This window comes from Oncorhynchus tshawytscha, linkage group LG01 (assembly GCF_018296145.1).
Source record: "Oncorhynchus tshawytscha isolate Ot180627B linkage group LG01, Otsh_v2.0, whole genome shotgun sequence".
NCBI classification, from domain to species: domain Eukaryota; kingdom Metazoa; phylum Chordata; class Actinopteri; order Salmoniformes; family Salmonidae; genus Oncorhynchus; species Oncorhynchus tshawytscha.
The window spans coordinates 26,881,055-26,905,271 of NC_056429.1; the positions used below are offsets into that span (position 1 = coordinate 26,881,055).

General features: G+C 42.8%; 1 protein-coding gene across 4 annotated transcripts in view; it reads right to left on the reverse strand.

Annotated features, from left to right (window-relative positions):
• The window catches only part of LOC112248572 (importin-13-like), a 58,710-nt gene that overhangs the window by 17,212 nt on the left and 17,281 nt on the right, over nt 1-24,217 (reverse strand). For all 4 annotated transcript variants that reach the window (XR_006083113.1, XM_042319711.1, XM_024417721.2 and 1 more), the window contains 4 exons: nt 19,546-19,671; nt 19,325-19,468; nt 15,104-15,316; nt 14,716-14,969 (listed from right to left, as the gene is read on the reverse strand). Coding sequence is in view for 3 of the 4 variants with exons in the window: in XM_042319711.1 (XP_042175645.1) it covers nt 14,716-14,969; nt 15,104-15,316; nt 19,325-19,468; nt 19,546-19,671 (737 nt within the window). In the remaining variant the exon portion in view is untranslated. The remainder of the gene's footprint in view (nt 1-14,715; nt 14,970-15,103; nt 15,317-19,324; nt 19,469-19,545; nt 19,672-24,217) is intronic.

Genomic DNA, 24,217 nt, shown 5'->3' on the forward strand with positions numbered 1-24,217 from the left:
TCCAGAAGTTCAGTGAGGATCTCTGAATGATCCAATGTTGACCTAAATGACTAATGATGATAAATACAATCCACCTGTGTGTAATCAAGTCTCCGTATGAATGCACCTGCACTGTGATAGTCTCAGAGGTCCGTTAAAAGCGCAGAGAGCATCATTAAGAACAAAGAACACACCAGGCAGGTCCGAGATACTGTTGTGAAGAAGTTTAAAGCCGGATTTGGATACAAAAAGATTTCCCAAGCTTTAAACATCCCAAGGAGCACTGTGCAAGCGATAATATTGAAATGGAAGGAGTATCAGACCACTGCAAATCTACCAAGACCTGGCCGTCCCTCTAAACTTTCAGCTCATACAAGGAGAAGACTGATCAGAGATGCAGCCAAGAGGCCCATGATCACTCTGGATGAACTGCAGAGATCTACAGCTGAGGTGGGAGACTCTGTCCATAGGACAACAATCAGTCGTATATTGCACAAATCTGGCCTTTATGGAAGAGTGGCAAGAAGAAAGCCATTTCTTAAAGATATCCATAAAAAGTGTTGTTTAAAGTTTGCCACAAGCCACCTGGGAGACACACCAAACATGTGGAAGAAGGTGCTCTGGTCAGATGAAACCAAAATTGAACTTTTTGGCAACAATGCAAAACGTTATGTTTGGCGTAAAAGCAACACAGCTCATCACCCTGAACACACCATCCCCACTGTCAAACATGGTGGTGGCAGCGTCATGGTTTGGGCCTGCTTTTCTTCAGCAGGGACAGGGAAGATGGTTAAAATTGATGGGAAGATGGATGGAGCCAAATACAGGACCATTCTGGAAGAAAACCTGATGGAGTCTGCAAAAGACCTGAGACTGGGACGGAGATTTGTCTTCCAACAAGACAATGATCCAAAACATAAAGCAAAATCTACAATGGAATGGTTCAAAAATAAACATATCCAGGTGTTAGAATGGCCAAGTCAAAGTCCAGACCTGAATCCAATCGAGAATCTGTGGAAAGAACTGAAAACTGCTGTTCACAAATGCTCTCCATCCAACCTCACTGAGCTCGAGCTGTTTTGCAAGGAGGAATGGGAAAAGATTTCAGTCTCTCGATGTGCAAAACTGATAGAGACATACCCCAAGCGACTTACAGCTGTAATTGCAGCAAAAGGTGGCGCTACAAAGTATTAACTTAAGGGGGCTGAATAATTTTGCACGCCCAATTTTTCAGTTTTTGATTTGTTAAAAAAGTTTGAAATATCCAATAAATGTCGTTCCACTTCATGATTGTGTCCCACCTGTTGTTGATTCTTCACAAAAAAATACAGTTTTATATCTTTATGTTTGAAGCCTGAAATGTGGCAAAAGGTCGCAAAGTTCAAGGGGGCCGAATACTTTCGCAAGGCACTGTAATACATCAATAAAATCAATTCAGCCTCAAATAAATAACGAAACATGTTCAATTTGGTTTAAATAATGCAAAAACAGTGTTGGAGAAGAAAGTAAAAGTGCAATATGTGCCATGTAAAAAAGCTAACGTTTAAGTTCATTGCTCAGAACATGAGAACATATGAAAGCTGGTGGTTCCTTTTAACATGAATCTTCAATGCTCCCAGGTAAGAAGTTTTAGGTTGTAGTTATTATAGGAATTATAGGACTGTTTCTCTCTATAGAATTTCTATTTCACATACTTTTGACTATTGGATGTTCTTATAGGCACTTTAGTATTGCCAGTGTAACAGTATAGCTTCCGTCCCTCTCCTCACCCCTGCCTGGGCTCGAACCAGGAACACATCGACAACAGCCACCCTTGAAGCATCGTTACCCATCGCTCCACAAAAGCCGTGGCCGTTGCAGAGCAAGGGGAACAACCACTCCAAGTCCCAGAGCGAGTGACATCACCGATTGAAACGCTATTAGCGCGCAACCCGCTAACTAGCTAGCCATTTCACATTAGTTACACCAGCCTAATCTCGGGAGTTGATAGGCTTGAAATCATAAACAGCTCAATGCTTGAAGCATTGCAAAGAGCTGCTGGCAAAACACACGAAAGTTACCATCGCTCAGTCAGACTGCTCTATCAAATATCAAATCATAGACTTAATTATAACATAATAAACACAGAAATACGAGCCCATTAATATAGTCGAATCCGGAAACTACCTTTTTGAAAACAAAACATTTATTCTTACAGTGAAATACATAACTGTTCCGTATTTTATCTAACGGGTGGCATCCATAGGTCTAAATATTGCTGTTACATTGGACAACCTTCAATGTTATGTCATAATTATGTAAAATTCTGGCAAATTAATTACGGTCTTTGTTAGGAATAAATGGACTTCACACAGTTTGCAATGAGCTAGGCAGCCCAAACTGCTGCATATACCCTGACTCTGTTGCAAGAGAAGTGACACAATTTCCCTAATTATAAGAAATTCATGTTAGCAGGCAATATTAACTAAATATGCAGGTTAAAAATCTATACTTGTGTATTGATTTTAAAGAAAGGCATTGATATTGATGGTCAGGTTTGGTGCAACAGCGCTAAATCATCACCCGTTTGGCGAAGTAGGCTGTGATTCGATGAGAAATTAACAGGTATCGATTATATGCAACGCAGGACACGCTAGATAAACTAGTAATATCATCAACCATGTGTAGTTAACTAGTGATTATGTGAAGATTGATTGTTTTTTTATAAGTTTAATGCTAGCTAGCAACTTACCTTGGTTTCTTGCTGCACTCACGTAACAGGTAGTAGGCTCCTCGTGGAGTGCAATGTAAGACAGGTGGTTAGAGCGTTGGACTAGTAACCGGAAGGTTGCTAAAACAAGTCCCAGAGCTGACAAGGTAAAACTCTGTCGTTAACCAACCGTTCCTAGGCCGTCATTGAAAATATGAATGTGTTCTTAACTTACTTGCCTAGTTAAAAGGTTTAAAAATATATATTTAAAAAAATAAATTGTCCAAATCGGTGTCCAAATACTTATTTACAATTGTTATGAAAACTTGAAAATCGTCTCTAATTAATCGGCCATTATGATTAATCAGTCAGCCTCCACTTGGAATCATTGTTCTTCCTTTGTTAATCATGGTAACCTGCAAGGAAACAAGTGCCGTCATCATTGCTTTGCACAAAAAGGGCTTCACAGGCAAGGATATTGCTGCCAGTAAGATTGCACCTACATCAACCATTTATCGGATCATCAAAAACTTGGAGGAGAGCGGTTCAATTGTTGTGAAGGCTGCTTCAGGGCACCCAAGAAAGTCCAGCAATAGCCAGGACTGTCTCCAAAAGTTGACTCAGCTGCGGGATCGGGGCACCACCAGTAGTACAGAGCTTGCTCAGGAATGGCAGCAGGTAGGTGTGAGTGCATCTGCACACAGTGAGGTGAAGACTTTTGTAGGATGGCCTGGTGTCAAGAAGGGCAGCAAAGAAGCCACTTCTCTCCAGGAAAAACGTCAGGGACAGACTGATATTCTGCAAAAGGTACAGGGATTAGACTGCTGAGGACTGGGGTAAACAACATTGATGAATACGCTGATTCGCTGAGCGAGTTTATTAGCAAGTGCATCGGCGATGCCGTACCCACAGCAACAACTAAAACATTCACAAACCAGAAACCGTGGATTGGTGGCAGCATTCGCGCCAAACTGAAAGCACGAACCACTGCTTTTAACCAGGGCAAGGTGACTGGAAACATGACCGAATACAGTGTAGCTATTCTCTCCGCAAGGCAATCAAACGAGCTACGTGTCAGTAAAGACAAAGTAGAGTCGCAATTCAATGGTTCAGACACAAGAGGTATGTGGCAGGGTCTACAGTCAATCACAGATTACAAAAATAAATCCTGGTCCGCGACGGGGCTGGTTGTTTTGCTCCCAGACACACTAAACAACTTCTTTGCTTGCTTTGAGGACAATACAGTGCCACTGACACGGCCCGCTACCAAAACCTGCGGACTCTCCTTCACTGCAGCCGAAGTGAGTAAAACATTTAAACGTGTTAACCCTCGCAAGGCTGCAGGCCCAGACGGCATCCCCAGCCGCGCCCTCAGAGCATGCGCAGACCAGCTGGCTGGTGTGTTTACGGACATATTCAATCAATCCCTATCCCAGTCTGCTGTTCCCACATGCTTCAAGAGGGCCACCATTGTTCCTGATCCCAAGAAAGCTTAGGTAACTGAGCTAAACGACTACCTGTCATCATGAAGTGCTTTGAGAGACTAGTCAAGGACCATATCACCTATACCCTACCTGACACCCTAGACCCACTCCAATTTGCTTACCGCCCCAATAGGTCCACAGACGACGCAATCGCAACCACACTGCCCTAACCCATCTGGACAAGAGGAATACCTATGTGAGAATGCTGTTCATTGACTACAGCTCAGCATTTAACACCATAGTACCCTCCAAACTCGTCATCAAGCTCGAGACCCCACCCTGTGCAACTGGGTACTGGACTTCCTGACGGGCCGCCCCCAGGTGGTGAGGGTAAGTAACAACTTCTCCACCCCGCTGATCCTCAACACTGGGGCCCCACAATGGTGCGTTCTGAGCCCTCTCCTGTACTCTCTGTTCACCCACGACTGTGTGGCCATGCACGCCTCCAACTCAAATCATCAAGTTTGTAGACGACACTACAGTGGTAGGCTTGATTACCAACAACAACGAGACGGCCTACAGGGAGGAGGCGAGGGCCCTCGGAGTGTGGTGTGAAGAAAATATCCTCACACTCAATGTCAACAAAACAAAAGGAGATGATCATGGACTTCAGGAAACAGCAGAGGGAGCAGCCCCCTATCCACATCGACGGGACAGTAGTGGAGAGGGTACTGCATACACATCACGGACAAACTGAATTGGTTCACCCACAGGCAGCGTCGTGAAGAAGGCGCAGCAGCGCCTCTTCAACATCAGGAGGTTGAAGAAATTCGGCTTGTCAGCAAAAGCACTCAAACTTTTACAGATGCACAATCGAGAGTATCCTGTCTGGCTGTATCACTGCCTGGTACGGCAACTGCTCCGCCCACAACCGTAAGGCTCTCCAGAGGGTACTGAGGTCTGCACAACGCATCACAGGGGGCAAACTACCTGCCCTCCAGGACACCTACACCACCCGATGTCACACAGGAAGGCCATAAAGATCAAGGACAACAACCACCCGAGCCACTGCCTGTTCACCCTGCTATCATCCAGAAGGTGAGGTTAATACAGGTGCATCAAAGCAGGGACCGAGAGACTGAAAAACAGCTTCTATCTCAAGGCCATCAGACTGTTAAACAGCCACCACTTGAAAATAAAAAGAGAGCCGCACACTCTTGGAGCTCAGATGCAAAAATGTAATACCAACGTTTCGACAGCCAAGCTGTCTTCATCAGGGTATTATCACAAACACTGGATGACTTGTTTATATAGTGTCAAAAGACACAGGTGTCTGTAATCATGGCCAAGAGTGGCCTAATATCATTGGTTAATAATCAAATATTAAAATGTCATACAAAGAACAGCATACAAACAAATGGATAGCATACGATCATAGATTAATTTGACTACACAAGTTTACAAACAATTACAATGGCAAAGTCACAATAATCACAAGAATGGCTTAAGATCAAAGTCTACGTTGAGACCGAAGGGCGCAAGGGTCTTTAAATTAAAGATCCAGGCAGCCTCTCGTTTTAACAATAAATTATCAAGGTCACCCCCTCTCCTAGGGAGGGTGACATGTTCGATGCCAATATAACGCAGAGACAAAATCGAGTGGCCTGCCTCCAAGAAGTGGGCCGCAACTGAATAAGTAAAGTTTTTACACCTAATGGTGCTACGATGCTCTGAGATACGTACTTTTAATTCGCCCTTTGTTTTACCTACATAATTTTTACCACAAGGACAAGTTATAAGATAAATAACTGCCTTAGTGGAGCACGTAATAACACCTTTTATTGGGATTGATTTCCCTGTTTGTGGGTGTTTGAAGTATCTACATTTATAAGTACATTGGCACATCCTAAAATCCAATGATAGTCTCGGTAATATGTTTTCGGACCTTCCCTTGGTCGTATTGTCGCGGGGCAGAAATCTCAGAGACCAATTGGTCAACTCTGATTTACCACCCCAAGATATTCCTGAACAACATCTATTTGCGCCCCTACTGGATGGAAATTACAAATGTAATGGCTGTGCTCAATGCAATGGCACTTATAAATGTAGATCCTTCAAACACCCACAAACAGGGAAATCGATCCCAATAAAAGGTGTTATTACGTGCTTGAGTTGAATCATCAAATCACAGCACATATTTATGGGTACATTTCCTGCTTTTACTTCCAGCTTTGCTCCTATGGGTACACTAGCAATGGATGCCAGTTCAACCACTATGCCATCATTTACTTGAACGGGGCGCCCATTCCATGTATTCTATTTCTATGGCAGCACATGCTGTCAGGAGCCGAGGAAAGGAGAAAATGTGGGTTGCTAAAATGTGGGTTGCATATAAAAATATGAAATGGGAAGCTATTCAAACGGTTATTACAGAGACTGCGGTCATTTGGCTAGCCAATTACCGTTAGCCAAAATTCCAAGACCAACACAGCCCTGTGTGTGTGTGTGTGTGTGTGTGTGTACGCATGTTATTCAGGGGGTAATGAGTATTTGAGTGACTGTGCATTAAAGAGTGTGAGTGTCTATCAATGTTTCCAATAATTTTATGGGGTAACTGAGCAAATGTTAGGTCCTGTGAGTGGAAATTGAACATGGTGAGAATTTTGTGCAACTTCCAGCGAGTGTTTATAGTGAACACTGAGGCTGTACCCTTACAGTTTTAGACAGTAGCCAATAGGCTATTGTGGATATCTGAGCATAATGTAGACCTACCAATAAAACCACTGGAGAAACTCCCATAACATTTTCACACAGAAATCAAAAGCTCCTAAAGTAGCCTATACAGTGCATTCGGAAAATATTCAAACCCCTTTTCTACATTTTGTTATATTACAGCCTTATTCTAAAATTTATTAAATACATTTTCCCCTTATCTACTTAGAATATAACATAAAGACTAAATGAAAACAGGATTTTAGAATGTTTGCAAATTAGATAAAAATAAATACCTTATTTTACATACAGTTGAAGTCGGAAGTTTACATACACTTAGGTTGGAGTCATTAGAACTCGTTTTTTTAACCACTCCACAAATTTCTTGTTAACAAACTATAGTTTTGGCAAGTCGGTTAGGACAACTACTTTGTGCATGACACAAGTAATTTTTCCATCAATTGTTTACAGATAGATTATTTCACTTATAATTCACTGTATCACAATTCCAGTGGCTCAGAAGTTTACATACACTAAGTTGACTGTGCCTTTAAACAGCTTAAACAGCTTTAGAAACTTCTGATAAGCTAATTGACATCATTTGAGTCATTTGGAGGTGGACCTGTGGATTACAGGTCGACCGATTCATTAGGGCTGATTTCATGTTTCATAACAATCGGAAATCTGGATTTTTGGACACCAATCTATTTTTTTTGTTTTACACCTTTATTTAACTAGGCAAGTCAGTTAAGAACACATTCTTATTTTCAATGACGGCCATGGAACGGTGGGTTAACAGATTTTTACCTTGTCAGCTCGGGGATTCAATCTTGCAACCTTACGGTTAACTAGTCCAACGCTCTAACCACCTGATTACGCTGTTGCGCGAATGCAGTAAGAAGCCACGGTAAGTTGCTAGCTTGCATTAAACTTACCTTATAAAAAACAATCAATCTTCACATAATTAATTAGTTAATATTGCCTGCTAACATGAATTTCTTTTAACTAGGAAAATTGTGTCACTTATCTTGTAACAGAGTCAGGGTATATGCAGAAGTTTGGGCTGCCTAGCTCATTGCAAACTGTGTGAAGACTATTTCTTCCTAACAAAGACTTCCTAACAAAGACATTTGCGAAAAAAGCATTCATTGCATGACTGTACCTAACCATAAACATCAATGCCTTTCTTAAAATCAATACACAGAAGTATATATTTTTAAACCTGCAAATTTAGCTAAAAGAAATCCAGGTTAGCCTCTTGAAGCTAGGGGGCACTATTTTTATGTTTGGAAAAATAACATTCCCAAAGTAAACGGCCTATTTCTCAGGCCAGATGCTAGAATATGCATATAATTGACAGATTCGGATAGAAATGTCTAGCCTCCATTTAAAGGGATATCAACCAGATTCCTTTTTCTCTGGCTTCCCTAAGGTGTCAACGGTCTTTAGACAGTTTCAGGCTTTTATTTTGAAAAATGAGCGTGAAGGATCACATTGCGTAAGTGGAGAGGTGGGGGCTCTGAGTGAGTTTGTGTGCAATTTAGTAAAGCCGCCATTGTTCCTCCCGCTGTTACGGAAAAAGCTACACACTCGGTTGAGTTTTATCGAATATATATTTTAAAAACAACCTGAAGATTGATTATAAAAAAACGTTTGACATGTTTCTGTGGACATTGTAGATATTATTTGGAATATACGTCTGTTGTGGTGACTGCTCTTTCCTGTGGATTTCTGAACATAACGCGACAAACAAACATTGGTATTTTGGGTATAAAAATAATCTTTATGGAACATTTGCTGTCTAACTGGGAGTCTCGTCAGTGAAAACATCCGAAGATCAAAAGGTACACGGTTAATTTGATTGCTTTTCTGATTTTCGTGACCAAGCATCCTGATGCTAAGTGTACATAATGCTATGCTGGGCTATCGATAAACTTAAACGCTTGGATTGCTTTCGCTGTAAAGCATAATTTCCAAATCTGAGGCGACAGGGTGACTAACAAAAGGCTAAGCTGTGTTTCGCAATATTGCACTTGTGATTTCATGAATATGAATATTTGTTAGTAATATTATTTGACTGTTGTGCTATGCTATTCAGTGGTTGCTGACGATAATGATCCCACTACAGGGATGGGTAGCGTCAAGAAGTTAGCAGGCAATATTAACCAGGTGAAATTGTGTCACTTCTCTTGCGTTCATTGCACGCAGAGTCAGGGTATATGCAACAGTTTGGGCCAAACTAATTTGCCAGAATTTTACATAATTATGACATTATGAATATTTAGACTTATGGATGCCACCCGTTAGATAAAATACGGAACAGTTCCGTATTTCACTGAAAGATCGTTTCCGGATTCGACCATAATGACCTAAAGCTCGTATTTCTGTATGTTATTATGTTATAATTAAGTATATGATTTGATATTTGATAGAGCAGTCTGACTGAGCAATGGTCGGCACCAGCAGGCTCGTAAGCATTCATTCAAACAGCACTTTCGTGTGTTTTGCCAGCAGCTCGTTTGTGCTTCAAGCATTGAGCTGTTTATGACTTCAATCAAGCCTATCAACTCCCGAGATTAGGCTGGTGTAACTAATGTGAAATGGCTAGCTGGTTAGCAGGGTGAGCGCTAATAGTGTTTCAAATCAGTGTCGTCACTCGCTCTGAGACTTGGAGTAGTTGTTCCTCTTGCTCTGCAAGGGCTGCGGCTTTTGTGGAGCGATGGGTAACAATGCTTCGAGTGTGCCTGTTGTCGATGTGTTCCTGGTCCGAGCCCAGGTAGGGGCGAGGAGAGGGACGGAAGCTATACTGTTACACTGGCAATACTATAGTGCCTATAAGAACATCCAATAGTCAAAGGTATATGAAATACAAATGGTATAGAGAGAAATAGTCCTATAAATACTATATTAACTACAACCTAAAACCTCTTACCTTGGAATATTGAAGTCTCATGTTAAAAGGAACCACCAACTTTCATATGTTCTCATGTTCTGAGCAAGGAATTCCAACGTTAGCTTTTTTATGTGGCACATATTGCACTTTTACTTCTCCAACACTTTGTTTTTGCGTTATTTAAACCAAATGGAACATGTTTCATTATTTATTTGAAGCTAAATTCATTTTATTGATGTATTATATTAAGTTCAAATTAGTGTTCATTCAGTATTGTAGTAATTGTCATTATTATTATTGATATATATATATATTTTTTTTATTAAAATCGGCCAATTAAATCGGTATCGGATTTTTTGGTACTACAATAATCGGTATCGGCGTTGAAAAATCAGAATCGGTCGACCTCTACTCAAGACATCAGACAGGAAGTTAAAGCTTGGTCGCAAATGGGTCTTCCAAATGGACAATGACCTCTAAGCATGCAAGGACAACAAGGTCAAGGTATTGGAGTGGCCATCACAAAGCTCTGACCACAAACTTCTAGAAAAATTGTGGGCTGAACTGAAAAAGCATGTGCAAGCAAGGAGACCTAGTTAACTGACTCAGTTACACCAGCTCTGTCAGAAGGAATGGGCCAAAATTCACCCAACTTATTGTGGGAATCTTGTGGAAGGCTACCCAAAACATCTGACCCAAGTTAAACAATTTAAAGGCAATGCTACCAAATACTAATTGAGTGTATGTAAACTTCTGACCAACTGGGAATGTGATGAAAGGCTGTAATAAATCATTATTCTGACATTTCACATTCTTAAAATAAAGTGGTGATCCTAACTGTCCTAAGACAGGGAATTTTTACAAGGATTAAATTCAGGAATTGTGAAAAACTGAGTTTAAATGTATTTGGCGAAGGTGTATGTAAACTTCTGACTTCAACTGTAAGTATTCAGGCCCTTTGCTATGAGACTCGAAAATTGAGCTCAGGTGCAACCTGTTTCCATTGATCATCCTTGAGATGTTTCTACAACTTGGAGTCCACCTGTGGTAAACTCAATTGATTGGACATGATTTAGAAAAAGCACACACGTCTATGTAAAGTCCCATAGTTGACAGTGCATGTCTGAGCAAAAACCAAGCCATGAGGTCCAAGGAATTGTCCGTAGAGCTCCGAGACAGGATCGTGTACCAAAACATTTCTGCAGCTTTGAAGGTCCCCAAAAACACAGCCGCCATCATTCTTAAATGGAAGAAGTTCGGAACCACCAAAACTCTTACTAAAGCTGGCCACATGGCCAAACTGAGCAATCGGGGGAGAAGGGTCTTGGTCAGGGATGTGATCAAGAACCTGATGGTCATTGACAGAGCTCCAGAGTTCCTCTGTAGAGATGGGAGAACCTTCCAGAAGGACAACCATCTCTGCAGCATTCCACCAAATCAGGCCTTTATGGTAGAGTGGCCAGATGGTAGCCACTCCTCAGTAAAAGGCACATGACAGCCCGCTTTGAGTTTGCCAAAATGCACCTAAAGGACTCTCAGACCATGAGAAACAAGATTCTCTGGTCTGATGAAACCAAGATTGAACTCTTTAGCCTGAATGCCAAGCGTCACATCTGGTTGAAACCTGGCACCATCCTTATGGTGAAGCATGGTGGTGGCAGCATCATGCTGTGGGGATGTTTTTCAGCGGCAGGGACTGGGAGACTAGTCAGGATCTAGGGAAAGAAGAATGGAGCAAAGTACAGGGATATCCTGCTCCAGGACGCTCAGGACCTCCGACTGGGGCGAAGGTTCACCTTCCAACATAACAACCCTAAGCACACAGCCCAGACAACGCAGGAGTGGCTTCGGGACAAGTCTCTGAATGTCCTTGAGTGGCCCAGCCAGAGCCCAGACTTGAACCCGATCGAATATCTCTGGAGAGACCTGAAAATAGCTGTGCGGCGATGCTCCCCAACCAACCTGACAGAGGTTGAGAGAATCTGCAGAGAAGAATGGGAGAAACTCCCCAAATCCAGGTGTGCTAAGCTTGTAGTGTCATACCAAAGAAGGCTCGAGGCTATAATCGCAGTGTAGATTGATGAGGGGGAAAAAACAATTTAATCAATTTTAGAATAAGGCTGTAACATAACAAAATGTGGTAAAAGTCAAGGAGGTCTGAATCCTTTCCGATTGCACTTTGTCGAGAAACGTGCCTATTTTCCTCGAAAGTACGTAATGTGACGATTCCAAACCTATACAATATTACAGATAGCAAGTTAACTACACCATACATAAATCGGGAAAAGATTTGTATTGTTAAACTTCTCGTTGATTAAATCCGTGCTAATGTTGGATTTCTGAGCTAGCGCCCAATAGACCCTTTCATTCCTTGAAGGAGAATGTTCCTTGTCCCAAAATCACCCAGAATGCACCGTGCAGCCCATTGACATACGAAACGTTGCCCATGCTCTCCCCTCAAAAGTATATCAGCCATTGTGAATGTCAGACTCTACTCTGAGGCAAATTGATCTGCAGGTTGAACATATTGATACTGTAGACTCCTAAATTGATAGTGCAGTTTGTTTAGGCAATTTTACAGCCAACTAGCTACTTTACATGCTGACAATGTCTTTGTTATTATTGTGTGGAGCTGTTTGCTTGCTAGCTAGCTACCTAGCCCATCGAGGGAGAATTGCACTGTAGATTTTGTTGTCGACATGAGCAGCAACAGATTTCCACAACGATTTCCCATGTTGCTACCAACCCTTTTATAATGCTAAAATGAAAAATATTGTTCTCAGTGTTATTTAACAATGTAAACGAAAAGGAATGAGTGGTTTTGGGTGGATTTTTCTTTTAAAAGCACCTAATTTCACCTCCCTCTTTTCCTCCCTTTCCCTCTGTTTAAACACATTACAGTGAAGTCATTTGGGAGGATGCTATTGGTCCACCGGTCTTGTTGCCAGGCAACTAATTTCCCCTGTCCAGTAATTAAGTAGGAGGAAAATGGGTGAAAAGGGTTATGACAGAGGAAAGGGAGAGAAAGAGAAACATTGTACGTGAAGGAAAGAGGAAGGAAGGACAAACACAAACAGACACAAAAATGTACACAACCATCAAATGTTGAGTGTTTCTGCCTCAGGTTGGATGACACTACGATTGAGAAATATGAGGTTCATATTCATTCCTCCTACAGTCATACTGGCCTTACTTATAGATCAATAAAAACAACATGCATGATGAGGAGACTTGAGAAGTTGAACAGAGCAGTAATGTATGCTGTGCGTGTGAGAACAGGCCTGTCAGCAGAGTAATCATAGCTCCAACCTGCCGGGTGGATGTTGCATCTCTTCCTCCCTTGCTTATCTTTCTTTCCCTCCCCGTCTCTCGGGAGGGGGTACTGGGTGTCTGCCATCGGAGCCAATCGGAGCATGATGACATCGCTCCCCAGCTTTGTAACCATGGCAACACCAGCCAGCCGAGAAATGCCCCTCCCTTCCTGGCAGTCAACTTTCCATGTACTCCCTCCATTCTCTCCCCCAGTAAACCTATTTCCTTTCATCCTCCCCTCAGCTGTCAACTCTCCCTTGCCTGTATTTCTCTCTGCATCCCTATTTACCCTACCCTCTCTCAGATGCCCTTCCCATACCCGCACTGTCCTCTTGGCTGTCATCTCTCCCTGGATGTCTTTCTTGCTTCCTTCCCATCTCTTTGGTTGGAAATCCCGTTCAATCACTCACGGAGCGGAGCTTGCGCATCGCTTCGGTACGACATGTCCTTTCCAACACCTCCACTAAAAACCACTCCACGCTCACAATGGAAAAAAACTGCTGCTCCAAATTCACTCCATTCATTAAAATCACAATTTAACCAACACACAATTATTTGTGTGACTTCCTGGACCTACCAAACATATGGATTTGAATGAAAAGTATTTGAATAAACATTAAAAGGTGAATGTAAGAAGCCCAGATCATTTAAAAAAAAGGCTACATGACATATTAAAAGATCATATAAACACTAAATAGGTCAGGAGCCTAAGAAAGAACAAAAATTAAGGCTATATTGTTTTAATTATTTCAAGGCCTAAAAATAAATACATTGTGAAGCATTTGTGAGTGTGACACAATAGGCTGGTAGGAACATAAAGCGCTCAGCATTTAAACAACATTTTGTTGTATTAAAATCATTATAGTCTATAAAATGCGCATATCTGCTGTGATTTACTTAGAATTAAATACAAATTAAACAAAAAATGACCTCAGTGCCTTTGAAACATGAGTTTGGCCAGTCTGTGGCTTCAGGCTCATGTGATGTGCCTGGAGAGCAAGTCAGCAGCGAAGAACATCCTCTCCACACTCACAGAGCAACTGGGAATTCTAAACACCCTTTTGGCCACTTTTGCCAGGCTGGGGAGATGCAGAGTTGTTTTTTCTCTCTCTTGTATTAGGTAGGCCTAAACGTTTTTAGGCAAAATAACCCAATAAAAACGTAAAGCTCCTTGGACGTGGGAATATGCCAGGTCTATTGGGCCAAAATCAATTATGGCCTATTGTACAGGTAATATGGAAAAAAACGAGACAGTTATCTACCCACCTCGTTCCTTTCTTCTAGCATGTGCACATAGTAAGTGCACCTTCATGCAGTCGGGATACATGTCTTTTCAGATTCAACAATGATTCTTTAGTTGTGGACACTACATCACCACACTCCCTCGCTTACTCACCTTGACTTTGCACCTGTGTGCTTGGTCAGTTTCTTTATGGAAATATTTAGTTAACTCCATGACAGTAGCTAAAGCAAGGGGCTATAGCAGAACACAAGTAGATGCAAATGCATGCTGGGCCTGGCATGCCCTGAGCTCGTGAAGTGAGCGCTACTGGAGTGAAATTAGAGCAGGCGAGAAGGCCGACGCTCCAGCCTTTTGACTGGAGCGCGGGGCAAGATTCCCATTGGACACACTCCGCTCCACTCACATACTCTGGATGACACACCCACTCACACACCCACTCAACCTCCCCCTGGCCCAGACACACCTCTGGGAGTCGGGTTGTGATATGGCGTTGACAATAGCTTCCACGGCGGTATCAAACAGCTCGGGGTCTGGTAGAGCAGTGAAACAGTCCTCCACCAGTCCTTCACTCTCACTGAGAGGGACGTCCAGCAGCACCCAGGAGGACAGACAGCGCAGGACACGAGCCTTCACTGCCCCGGGACTGTCCCCTTGACGCAGCAGCTGCTGCAGCAGTGGACACACTGACCCCCACTCACGACCCAGAGCACCTCGCACCTACAGACAGAGAGACACAAGGTTACAGGAAATACTAACCCGGCCCCCACTTGTCCTTTTGTGTGTGCATTGGTGTGCCCGTCTGCCTTTTTGTTGTCCCCATTGGCACTATTCAGTCTCCAGCACCCCCTCACCTGTCCCTTGCGGTACTGCGGCATGCGGCTGGTCTGGAACTCTTCAGGCAGGACGGTCAGAAGCTCCAGCAGGGCCAGACATCTGGCCCGGCCATCCACCCCCCCTCCCTCCTCTTGGAACACACGCACCATTTCTGGCACGGCGCCCGGCCACACCTCTGGCATGGTGTTCAGGGCCAAGGAGGCCAGCGCCACACACAGACGCGTTAGCACCTTGGAAACAGGACCACAACGTCTTGTAAGTAAACGACTTTACAATTGTGTTTATGCTTGATGGTTTTTAAGGCACGTAGCTACCGCCAGTTATATGTGTTTTTTAGGGATGTAGGATATATCGGTGAACATATCGGAATCGGACGATATTAGCTAAAAATACCGCCGTTGATATTGGCCCGATGTCTAGTTTAACGCCAATGTGAAAAATGTCAAAGTTGACATGCATACCTACATAAGGTACATGACGTAATGACGCCACGTAAAATTTAGAGCTAAACATGCAACACAGCATTCCTAACCTAGCCCAATGTCTGCAGTGTGGATCGAGCAGTCAACAAGTCGAGCAGTCATTTGAAAGAGTAAGAATTTCAGCGAGACAACTCAAAGGTGAAATCCGTTGCCCTTGACAATCAACCGTTCCCTGTCGTGGGTGATGTTGGCTTTCGCGACTGGTCGAGCACCGGTACATACTAACGTTACCAAGTGCGCTATTGTTCAGATGTTGCCCTACCAGAGTTATGCAGTAATAGCATCACTATGCTATTAGCTTCACAACATACTATTGAACGCAGTTTGGGCGTCATAAAAAAATATACACATCAATAAACACTATTTGACACGTTAAATAAGCTTTTAATTTGACACGTCAAATAACGCAGTTCTATTACAGAATGTTGTGTGTTCTGAATTTGCACGTACAAGCCAAGCACCACCACTAATATCAGTCGCACTGTCAAAGCTGTACAAAAATGTCTGCAAACACCGGCGTTGAACGGTGTGTTTACAATACCGCGTTGGTAATAAATCATTTTTCGACAGCATCTTCTGGGGGTAGCTAGCTAGCTTTAGCTTGGTACCTAGCTAGTACCAATACAACCAGCCTGAAAACAATGACCAGCAGAAACTGCAGTCATTTTCACTATACTTAGCAATGATTTAGGAATCCTTGCGAGTAAGTATTAGCTAGGTAGCCACTTGTTGTTCGCCTATTGAAATTTAACTTCAGTTCATGAAAATAAATTGCTAGCCAGCTACTTAACCCTGTTGGCCAAAGTTAACGTTATAAGCAGCCAGCTAGCTTCATCTGGCTAGTGAGGCTCGACCTGACCGGGTTATGTGTTGTGAAGTCAGCCACAATTAGGATTAGGCACAATAGTGGAATTTGCGGTTTGCCTTCAAAATAAAAGTACCTCTTTGAAAGTGATGCAGACGGTTTCAATTGGTGGAATCATGCCATATTTAGACTAGATAATGTTAAACAAGGTTGGAATGGGAAGCAATGAGATGGGGTATCAGTCTACTCAGTGACACCCACAGAACACAGCTGTGAAGAGATTACGCAAAAATTAGCATTGTAGCTCTTAACGCGGGACTGTGACTGTGTGAAATCACCTCCCCAGTCAGCCTATTGGGTGTATTGACATTCATATTCCACTGTACAGCTTTACCTAAGAATTTGAGATCAATGAAATGGGGTAACAGTCTACTCAAAACCCAATATATTTTTTCCCAACGTCCTCAGAGTTAGACTCCAAAACATACACGCAGTATTGTTTTTCCTCGGGAATAGTGTTCAATACACAGGGTGACAATAAATGTGGCTCAATTCACAGCTGTTTCAGAGTCCTGCAATAAGAGCTATGATGCTGTTAGAATCGGCTAAACTTTGAACATTGAGATGTTAAATAAATGAGACGAAGCCTTGAATATAAAGAATCTGTAGCAACCCAGAAGGCTTTGGAATGTGTTTGATGGAGGAGAGCGGTGTTGATATAGGGAAGACAGATGGATATCTGTGGATTAGGTGAAGGAGGGGTTGAGGTCAGGATGTGAGGGGTGAGGTCAGTTCCCCTTAAGGGAGTAATCAGGGTTAGTATCTGATTACCTTTTTTTCTTGGGCATAAACTAAGGATGGAGAGAGGGAGTGTCTTAAGTAGGATGTATATAACTGTGATGTCTAAAATGTTTTGCTGTCTGATTACAGCTGTACAGAACATTTGGGAATGATTAAACTTGGTTAACACTTCTCTAGTGTCTGATTTATTTACTTAAAAATAAGAACCTAACAATACTAATGTTCTCTGGGTGTCACTGAGTAGACTGATACCTCATGTCATTGATCCACTATCCATAGGTAAGGCTGTATGGTGAAATAAGTATGCTCCCAATGCAATTCTAAAGTACACTGCTCAAAAAAATAAAGAGAACACTAAAATAACACATCCTAGATCTGAATGAATGAAATATTCTTATTAAATACTTTTTTCTTTACATAGTTGAATGTGCTGACAACAATATCACACATAAATGATCAATGGAAATCAAATTTATCAACCCATGGAGGTCTGGATTTGGAGTCACACTCAAAATTAAAGTGGAAAACCACACTACAGGCTGATCCAACTTTGATGTAATGTCCTTAAAACAAATCAAAATGAGGCTCAGTAGTGTGTGTGGCCTCCACATGCCTGTATGACCTCCCTACAACACCTGGGCATGCTCCTGATGTGGCGGATTGTCTCCTGAGGGATCTCCTCCCAGACCTGGACTAAAGCATCCGCCAACTCCTGGACAGTCTGTGGTGCAACGTGGCGTTGGTGGATGGAACGAGACATGATGTCCCAGATGTGCTCAATTGGATTCAAGTCTGGGGAACGGACGGGCCAGTCCATAGCATCAATGCCTTCCTCCTGCAGGAACTGGAATTTGCCAATCTTGGTGTTCTATTTGCACAACAGCATGTGAAATTTATTGTCAATCAGTGTTGCTTCCTAAGTGGCCAGTTTGATTTCACAGAAGTGTGATAGACTTGGAGTTACATTGTGTTGTTTAAGTGTTCCCTTTATTTTTTTGAGCAGTGTATATATACACATCCAGTGTGATTTCAGATATTTGTCAAATTGACAAATTAGTCTTTTGTTGATTCCATATAACATTCCAACCTCATTTAGCGTGATCTATTAAATTATGACATAACTCTACTAGTTGTATTAATTTGCGTCACTGTCAATGACATACTTTTATTTTGAAGGCTAACTGCAAAGTCTACTATTTTTTGGCTAATCCTTATCGTGGCTAGCTTCACATAGATTGGTTGACCACCATTATTCAAATAAGAACTCTTATAAATTAGGGTTATTTTAGATGACACCTAGCTATATAGCTAGCTAACGATAGCTACTGAAATAGATTGTTTGCATCCATGAGCTAGCTAGCTTTTTTAATGACCAGAACTGTAGGTGCGCGAGACAACTTTACCAGCATCATAGCATACGTATTGATGAATCGGTGTGACATACAAAATATGAGTGATAGTGTAATAACTGCGTAAAACATGTATGAACACATTCATTTATTATGTGACGTGCAGTCATATTCAGGACCTGATTAGTCAACATGCTTATGTGACGTGTATCTTTTTTGACACGCAAAGACCCAAACGGCGTTCCATAGAAATCCTGGTTGAGAATGAAATGACTGAACAAATGTACAACGAAACAGCACAGCAAGTAAGTGAAAGAAATTGATTTTGATTAGGTTTTACTGGTAATGGGGACATACGTAAATGCCAACAAAATAACTTTTTGGTCAGTGTGGTGTGTAAGCTTTATTTAACTCAGCAAGTCAGTTAAGAACAAATTCTTATTTACAATGACGGCCTACCCCGGCCAAACCCGGACGACGCTGGGCCAATTGTGCGCCCCCCTATGGGACTCCCAATCACAGCCGGATGTGATTCAGCCTGGATTCGAACCAGGGACTGTAGTGACGCCTCTTGCGCTGAGATGCAGTGCCTTAGACCGCTGCGTCCGTGTGTGATTTAAATATTTAACTGCACTAGAATGCTTAAAAGACCGCTAAAATGTTAAATAATCGATTTTCGGTTTCGGGTTATTTGGCAAGGAAAATATCTGATATCGGTATTGGCCAAAATTATAATAATATCGGTGCATCACTAGTATTTTTATTGATCTAATAAATTCAACTGTCCATCCATTTACCCACCATCTTGGATCCAGAGGAGAAGCAGGCTATCTGGGAGAAGAGTTGAGTCTTCAGGGTCTCATACTGGTCAGAAGGGATATCAGACCAGTAGCGGGATATCTTAGTGTGGAGGGCACTAGCCCCAAAGTACTGGATTTCAGGAACCTAGGAAGAGAGAGAGAGAGGGTTATGTATAGGTGTGTGTATTTGCATGTGTGCGAGCGCATGTGGGCATTTCATACCTTGTCAGGGCTGAGCAGAGCCCAGCAGAACTGCCAGGCCTGAGGGGAGACCTGAGCCTGCATCAACCACTTCTGGGCCAGGTTCTTATTCTCAATGTTAGGGTCATAGTACAACTGGTGGAGCCCCTATAGATAGCGAGAGAGAGATAGAGATGGGAGGGAGAGTCAGTATAATTCTTGCAATGCAATTATATGTCATTTAGAACAGGAACGTTGTTTCTAGACTCTTGTATGACTGACTGCTGTTCAAGAACACCATCAATAGAGACAGTCAGTATCAAGAGGCTCTCCAGTGCTGGTATGTAGATCAACCCTAGCGCCCTGACCAAGAGCTAGTGTGGTGGGTGGCTGGTTGACACATTGTCTAATGGAAAGACATGTCTGTGCAGGGTCCCTTTGTTTCCTTTTGAAATCACCTCCTAGAGTGGAAACACACACAGTATGAATAGGTTCAGGTTGTGTGTGTCATATGGTAGATATCACAGCCTGAATCATATTCCAGGAAGGCCAAAGATCATCAAGGACATCAACCACCCGAGCCACTGCCTGTTCACCCCGCTATCATCCAGAAGGCGAGGTCAGTACAGGTGCATCAAAGCTGGGACCGAGAGACTGAAAAACAGCTTCTATCTCAAGGCCATCAGACTGTTAAACAGCCACCACTAACATTGAGTGGCTGCTGCCAACACACTGACTCAACTCCAGCCACTTTAATAATGGGAATTGATGGGAAATGTAAAATATATCACTAGCCACTTTAAACAATGCTACCTAATATAATGTTTACATACCCTACATTATTCATCTCATATGTATACGTATATACTGTACTCTATATCATCTACTGCATCTTTATGTAATACATGTATCACTAGCCACTTTAACTATGCCACTTTGTTTACATACTCATCTCATATGTATATACTGTACTCGATACCATCTACTGTATCTTGCCTATGCCGCTCTGTACCATCACTCATTCATATATCTTTATGTACATATTCTTTATCCCCTTACACTGTGTATAAGACAGTAGTTTTGGAATTGTTAGATTACTTGTTGGTTATTACTGCATTGTCGGAACTAGAAGCACAAGCATTTCGCTACACTCGCATTAACATCTGCTAACGATGTGTATGTGACAAATAAAATTTGATTTGAGTCCTCAGTTGTTCCTTATTGAAACACTGCTATAACAGTCTCTCTCTCACACACACACACACACACACACACACACACACACACACAAATGCTTTTGTTATTAAAGTCTAACAGTGTATCTGCCCAGCTCAGGAAAACCCTCTTCACAGATGCAGCAGGTACGCTAGGGGTTAGAGAGGTGTTGCCAGTTCAAATCCCGGGTCCGACAGGAAAATCTGTCAGGAAGTGAGCTGGCAACCAGAGGGTTTGCTGGTATAAAATCCTAGATGCCATTGCCTGCTGTTATGCCCATGAGCAAGACACTTAACCCCATACAACAGCAGCTCCCTGGGCACCCAGTGTGGCAGCCACCACGCACCTCCCCATAATACACTGCTCAAAAAAATAAAGGGAACACTTAAACAACACAATGTAACTCCAAGTCAATCACACTTCTGTGAAATCAAACTGTCCACTTAGGAAGCAACACTGATTGACAATAAATTTCACATGCTGTTGTGCAAATGGAATAGACAACAGGTGGAAATTATAGGCAATTAGCAAGACACCCCCAATAAAGGAGTGGTTCTGCAGGTGGTGACCACAGACCACTTCCCAGTTCCTATGCTTCCTGGCTGATGTTTTGGTCACTTTTGAATGCTAGCGGTGCTTTCACTCTAGTGGTAGCATGAGACAGAGTCTACAACCCACACAAGTGGCTCAAGTAGTGCAGCTCATCAAGGATGACACATCAATGCGAGTTGTGGCAAGAAGGTTTGCTGTGTCTGTCAGCGTAGTGTCCATAGCATGGAGGCGCTACCAGGAGACAGGCCAGTACATCAGGAGACGTGGAGGAAGCCGTAGGAAGGCAACAACCCAGCAGCAGGACCGCTACCTCCGCCTTTGTGCAAGGAGGAGCAGGAGGAGCACTGCCAGAGCCCTGCAAAATGACCTCCAGCAGGCCACAAATGTGCATGTGCTGCTCAAACGGTCAGAAACAGACTCCATGAGGGTGGTATGAGGGCCTGACGTCCACAGCTGGGGATTGTGCTTACAGCCCAACACTGTGCAGGACATTTGGCATTTGCCAGAGAACACCAAGATTGGCAAATTCACCACTGGCGCCCTGTGCTCTTCACAGATGAAAGCAGGTTCACACGGAGCACGTGACAGACGTGACAGTCTGGAGACGCTGTGGAGAACGTTCTGCTGCCTGCAACATCCTCCAGCATGACCGGTTAGGCGGTGGGTCAGTCATGGTGTGGGGTGGCATTTCTTTGGGGTGGCTGCATAGCCCTCCATGTGCTCGCCAGAGGTAGCCTGACTGCCATTAGGTACCGAGATGAGATCCTCAGACCCCTTGAGACCATATGCTGGTGCGGTTGGCCCTGGGTTTCTCCTAATGCAAGACAATGCTAGACCTCATGTGGCTGGAGTGTGTCAGCAGTTCCTGCAAGAGGAAGGCATTGATGCTATGGACTTGCCCGCCCGTTCCCCAGACCTGAATCCAATTGAGCACATCTGGGACATCATGTCTCGCTCCATCCACCAACGCCACGTTGCACCACAGACTGTCCAGGAGTTGGCGGATGCTTTAGTCCAGGTCTGGGAAGAGATCCCTCAGGAGACAATCCGCCACCTCATCAGGAGCATGCCCAGGCGTTGTAGGGAGGTCATACAGGCACGTGAAGGCCACACACACTACTGAGCCTCATTTAGACTTGTTTTAAGGACATTACATCAAAGTTGGATCAGCCTGTAGTGTGGTTTTCCCCTTTCATTTTGAGTGTGACTCCAAATCCAGACCTCCATGGGTTGATAAATTTGATTTCCATTGATCATTTGTGTGTGATTTTGTTGTCAGCACATTCAACTATGTAAAGAAAAAAGTATTTAATAAGAATATTTCATTCATTCAGATCTAGGATGTGTTATTTTAGTGTTCCCTTTATTTTTTTGAGCAGTGTATGTATATGTTTGTGTATATGTATGCATGTGTGTCTTTCGAAGGGTGCAATTGACCAATAAAGTGATTTTTACTGAGGAGCGGCGTCTTTACTGAAATGTCTCCCTCCAAGAATATGATTTCAAACCAGGTCATTACCTCTGTCCACCGTGTGATCTAAGGAGACTTCTCTTCCCGAGACACACTCCAGACTGAGCAAAACCTGGGGTGTGAGACCCATCTCACTACAGTCAGCCAAATGCAAATCAACTAACAGCTCAATTGTTTCATTAGCCACCAGAGATCAGATATCCTTTCTGTTCAGGGCAACTAGTGAAACTGCGGTGGCTGTAATGTGCCAGCCTACTGCTGAGCTGAACAACCTCCCTACCTGCAGCTGTGGACCAGGTTGGAGCACCTGGTATTGTATTTTGTATTTATTAAGGATCCCCATAAGCAGATCCTCTTCCTGGGGTCCAGTAACATTACCCCAAAATACACCAAGTTGTATCAAGTTGGCTGGATGTCCTTTGGGTGGTGGACCATTTTTGATACACATGGGAAACTGTTGAGTGAGACGAGTTTTATCATCATAACAGTGTTGTGCTTTTAAGTGTTTGATGTGAGTTTCGATTTAATTTGAATTGACGTCAGTGGTTAGAGCAGGCCTGGGCAATTATTTTCCATGGGGGGCCACATTAGAATATATATTTGACATCACAGGCCAGAATCATATCTACTGTAAATCACATCCAGATATGCTACTTCTTTTACTTTAACATGCACAGAAATAAACCACATCTATGTTCTCTTTTTGGTAGGTATTTTCATTATTAAACATGCAATGAACTACACGGAGGGAAAAGTACAGAAATCTTAACAGGTACGCACAAAAAAAACAAGAAAGAGGGCTCAACATAACATTTAAACTACTCAATCAGTGTGGGGAGTGAAGTCTCTGATTGGCATTGTCTAGAGCAGTGAAGTCAGGTATAGTTTCTGACATCGCTATGCGCAGGATTGCTGAGAGGTGAGAGTCAGTAAGAGATTATCTGTGTCTTGACTTGTTATATTTCATCACTGAAAATGTCTGTTCACATACATAGGTTGACCCAAACAGTACAAAACATCTTCTGAGCATGACTCCTAATCTTTGGAAAGTTTTGTTCATCGAGAGATGCATAGAACCTCAAGTGACATTGTTTTGAATAGTTCTCAAATCACTGCATCAGACTGAAGATCGATAAGCTCAAGTTGCAGGTCAGTGGCAGCGTTATCCACATTGAAGGTGAAAGTGTCATTTCCCAACACTTTAAAATACTCAAACCGACGAGAAAACTCACCGTTCAAAGCATGCAGCAGCGATGTATACTTCTCCCGCAGGTCATTTGATAGGGAACAGACTAGTAGTGTCGGAAGGTGAGTGAGATTATTGGCTTCTACTTGGCAAGTCAAGGAGTAATTTTCCCTTGAAGGCTTTGACAAGGCTGTACATCTGATGTGCAAAAAGGCCCTTCCCTTGCAGTTGGTAATTCAGTTCATTCATTAAGGGCCATGATGTCCACGGTGAAGGCAAAATCAGACAAC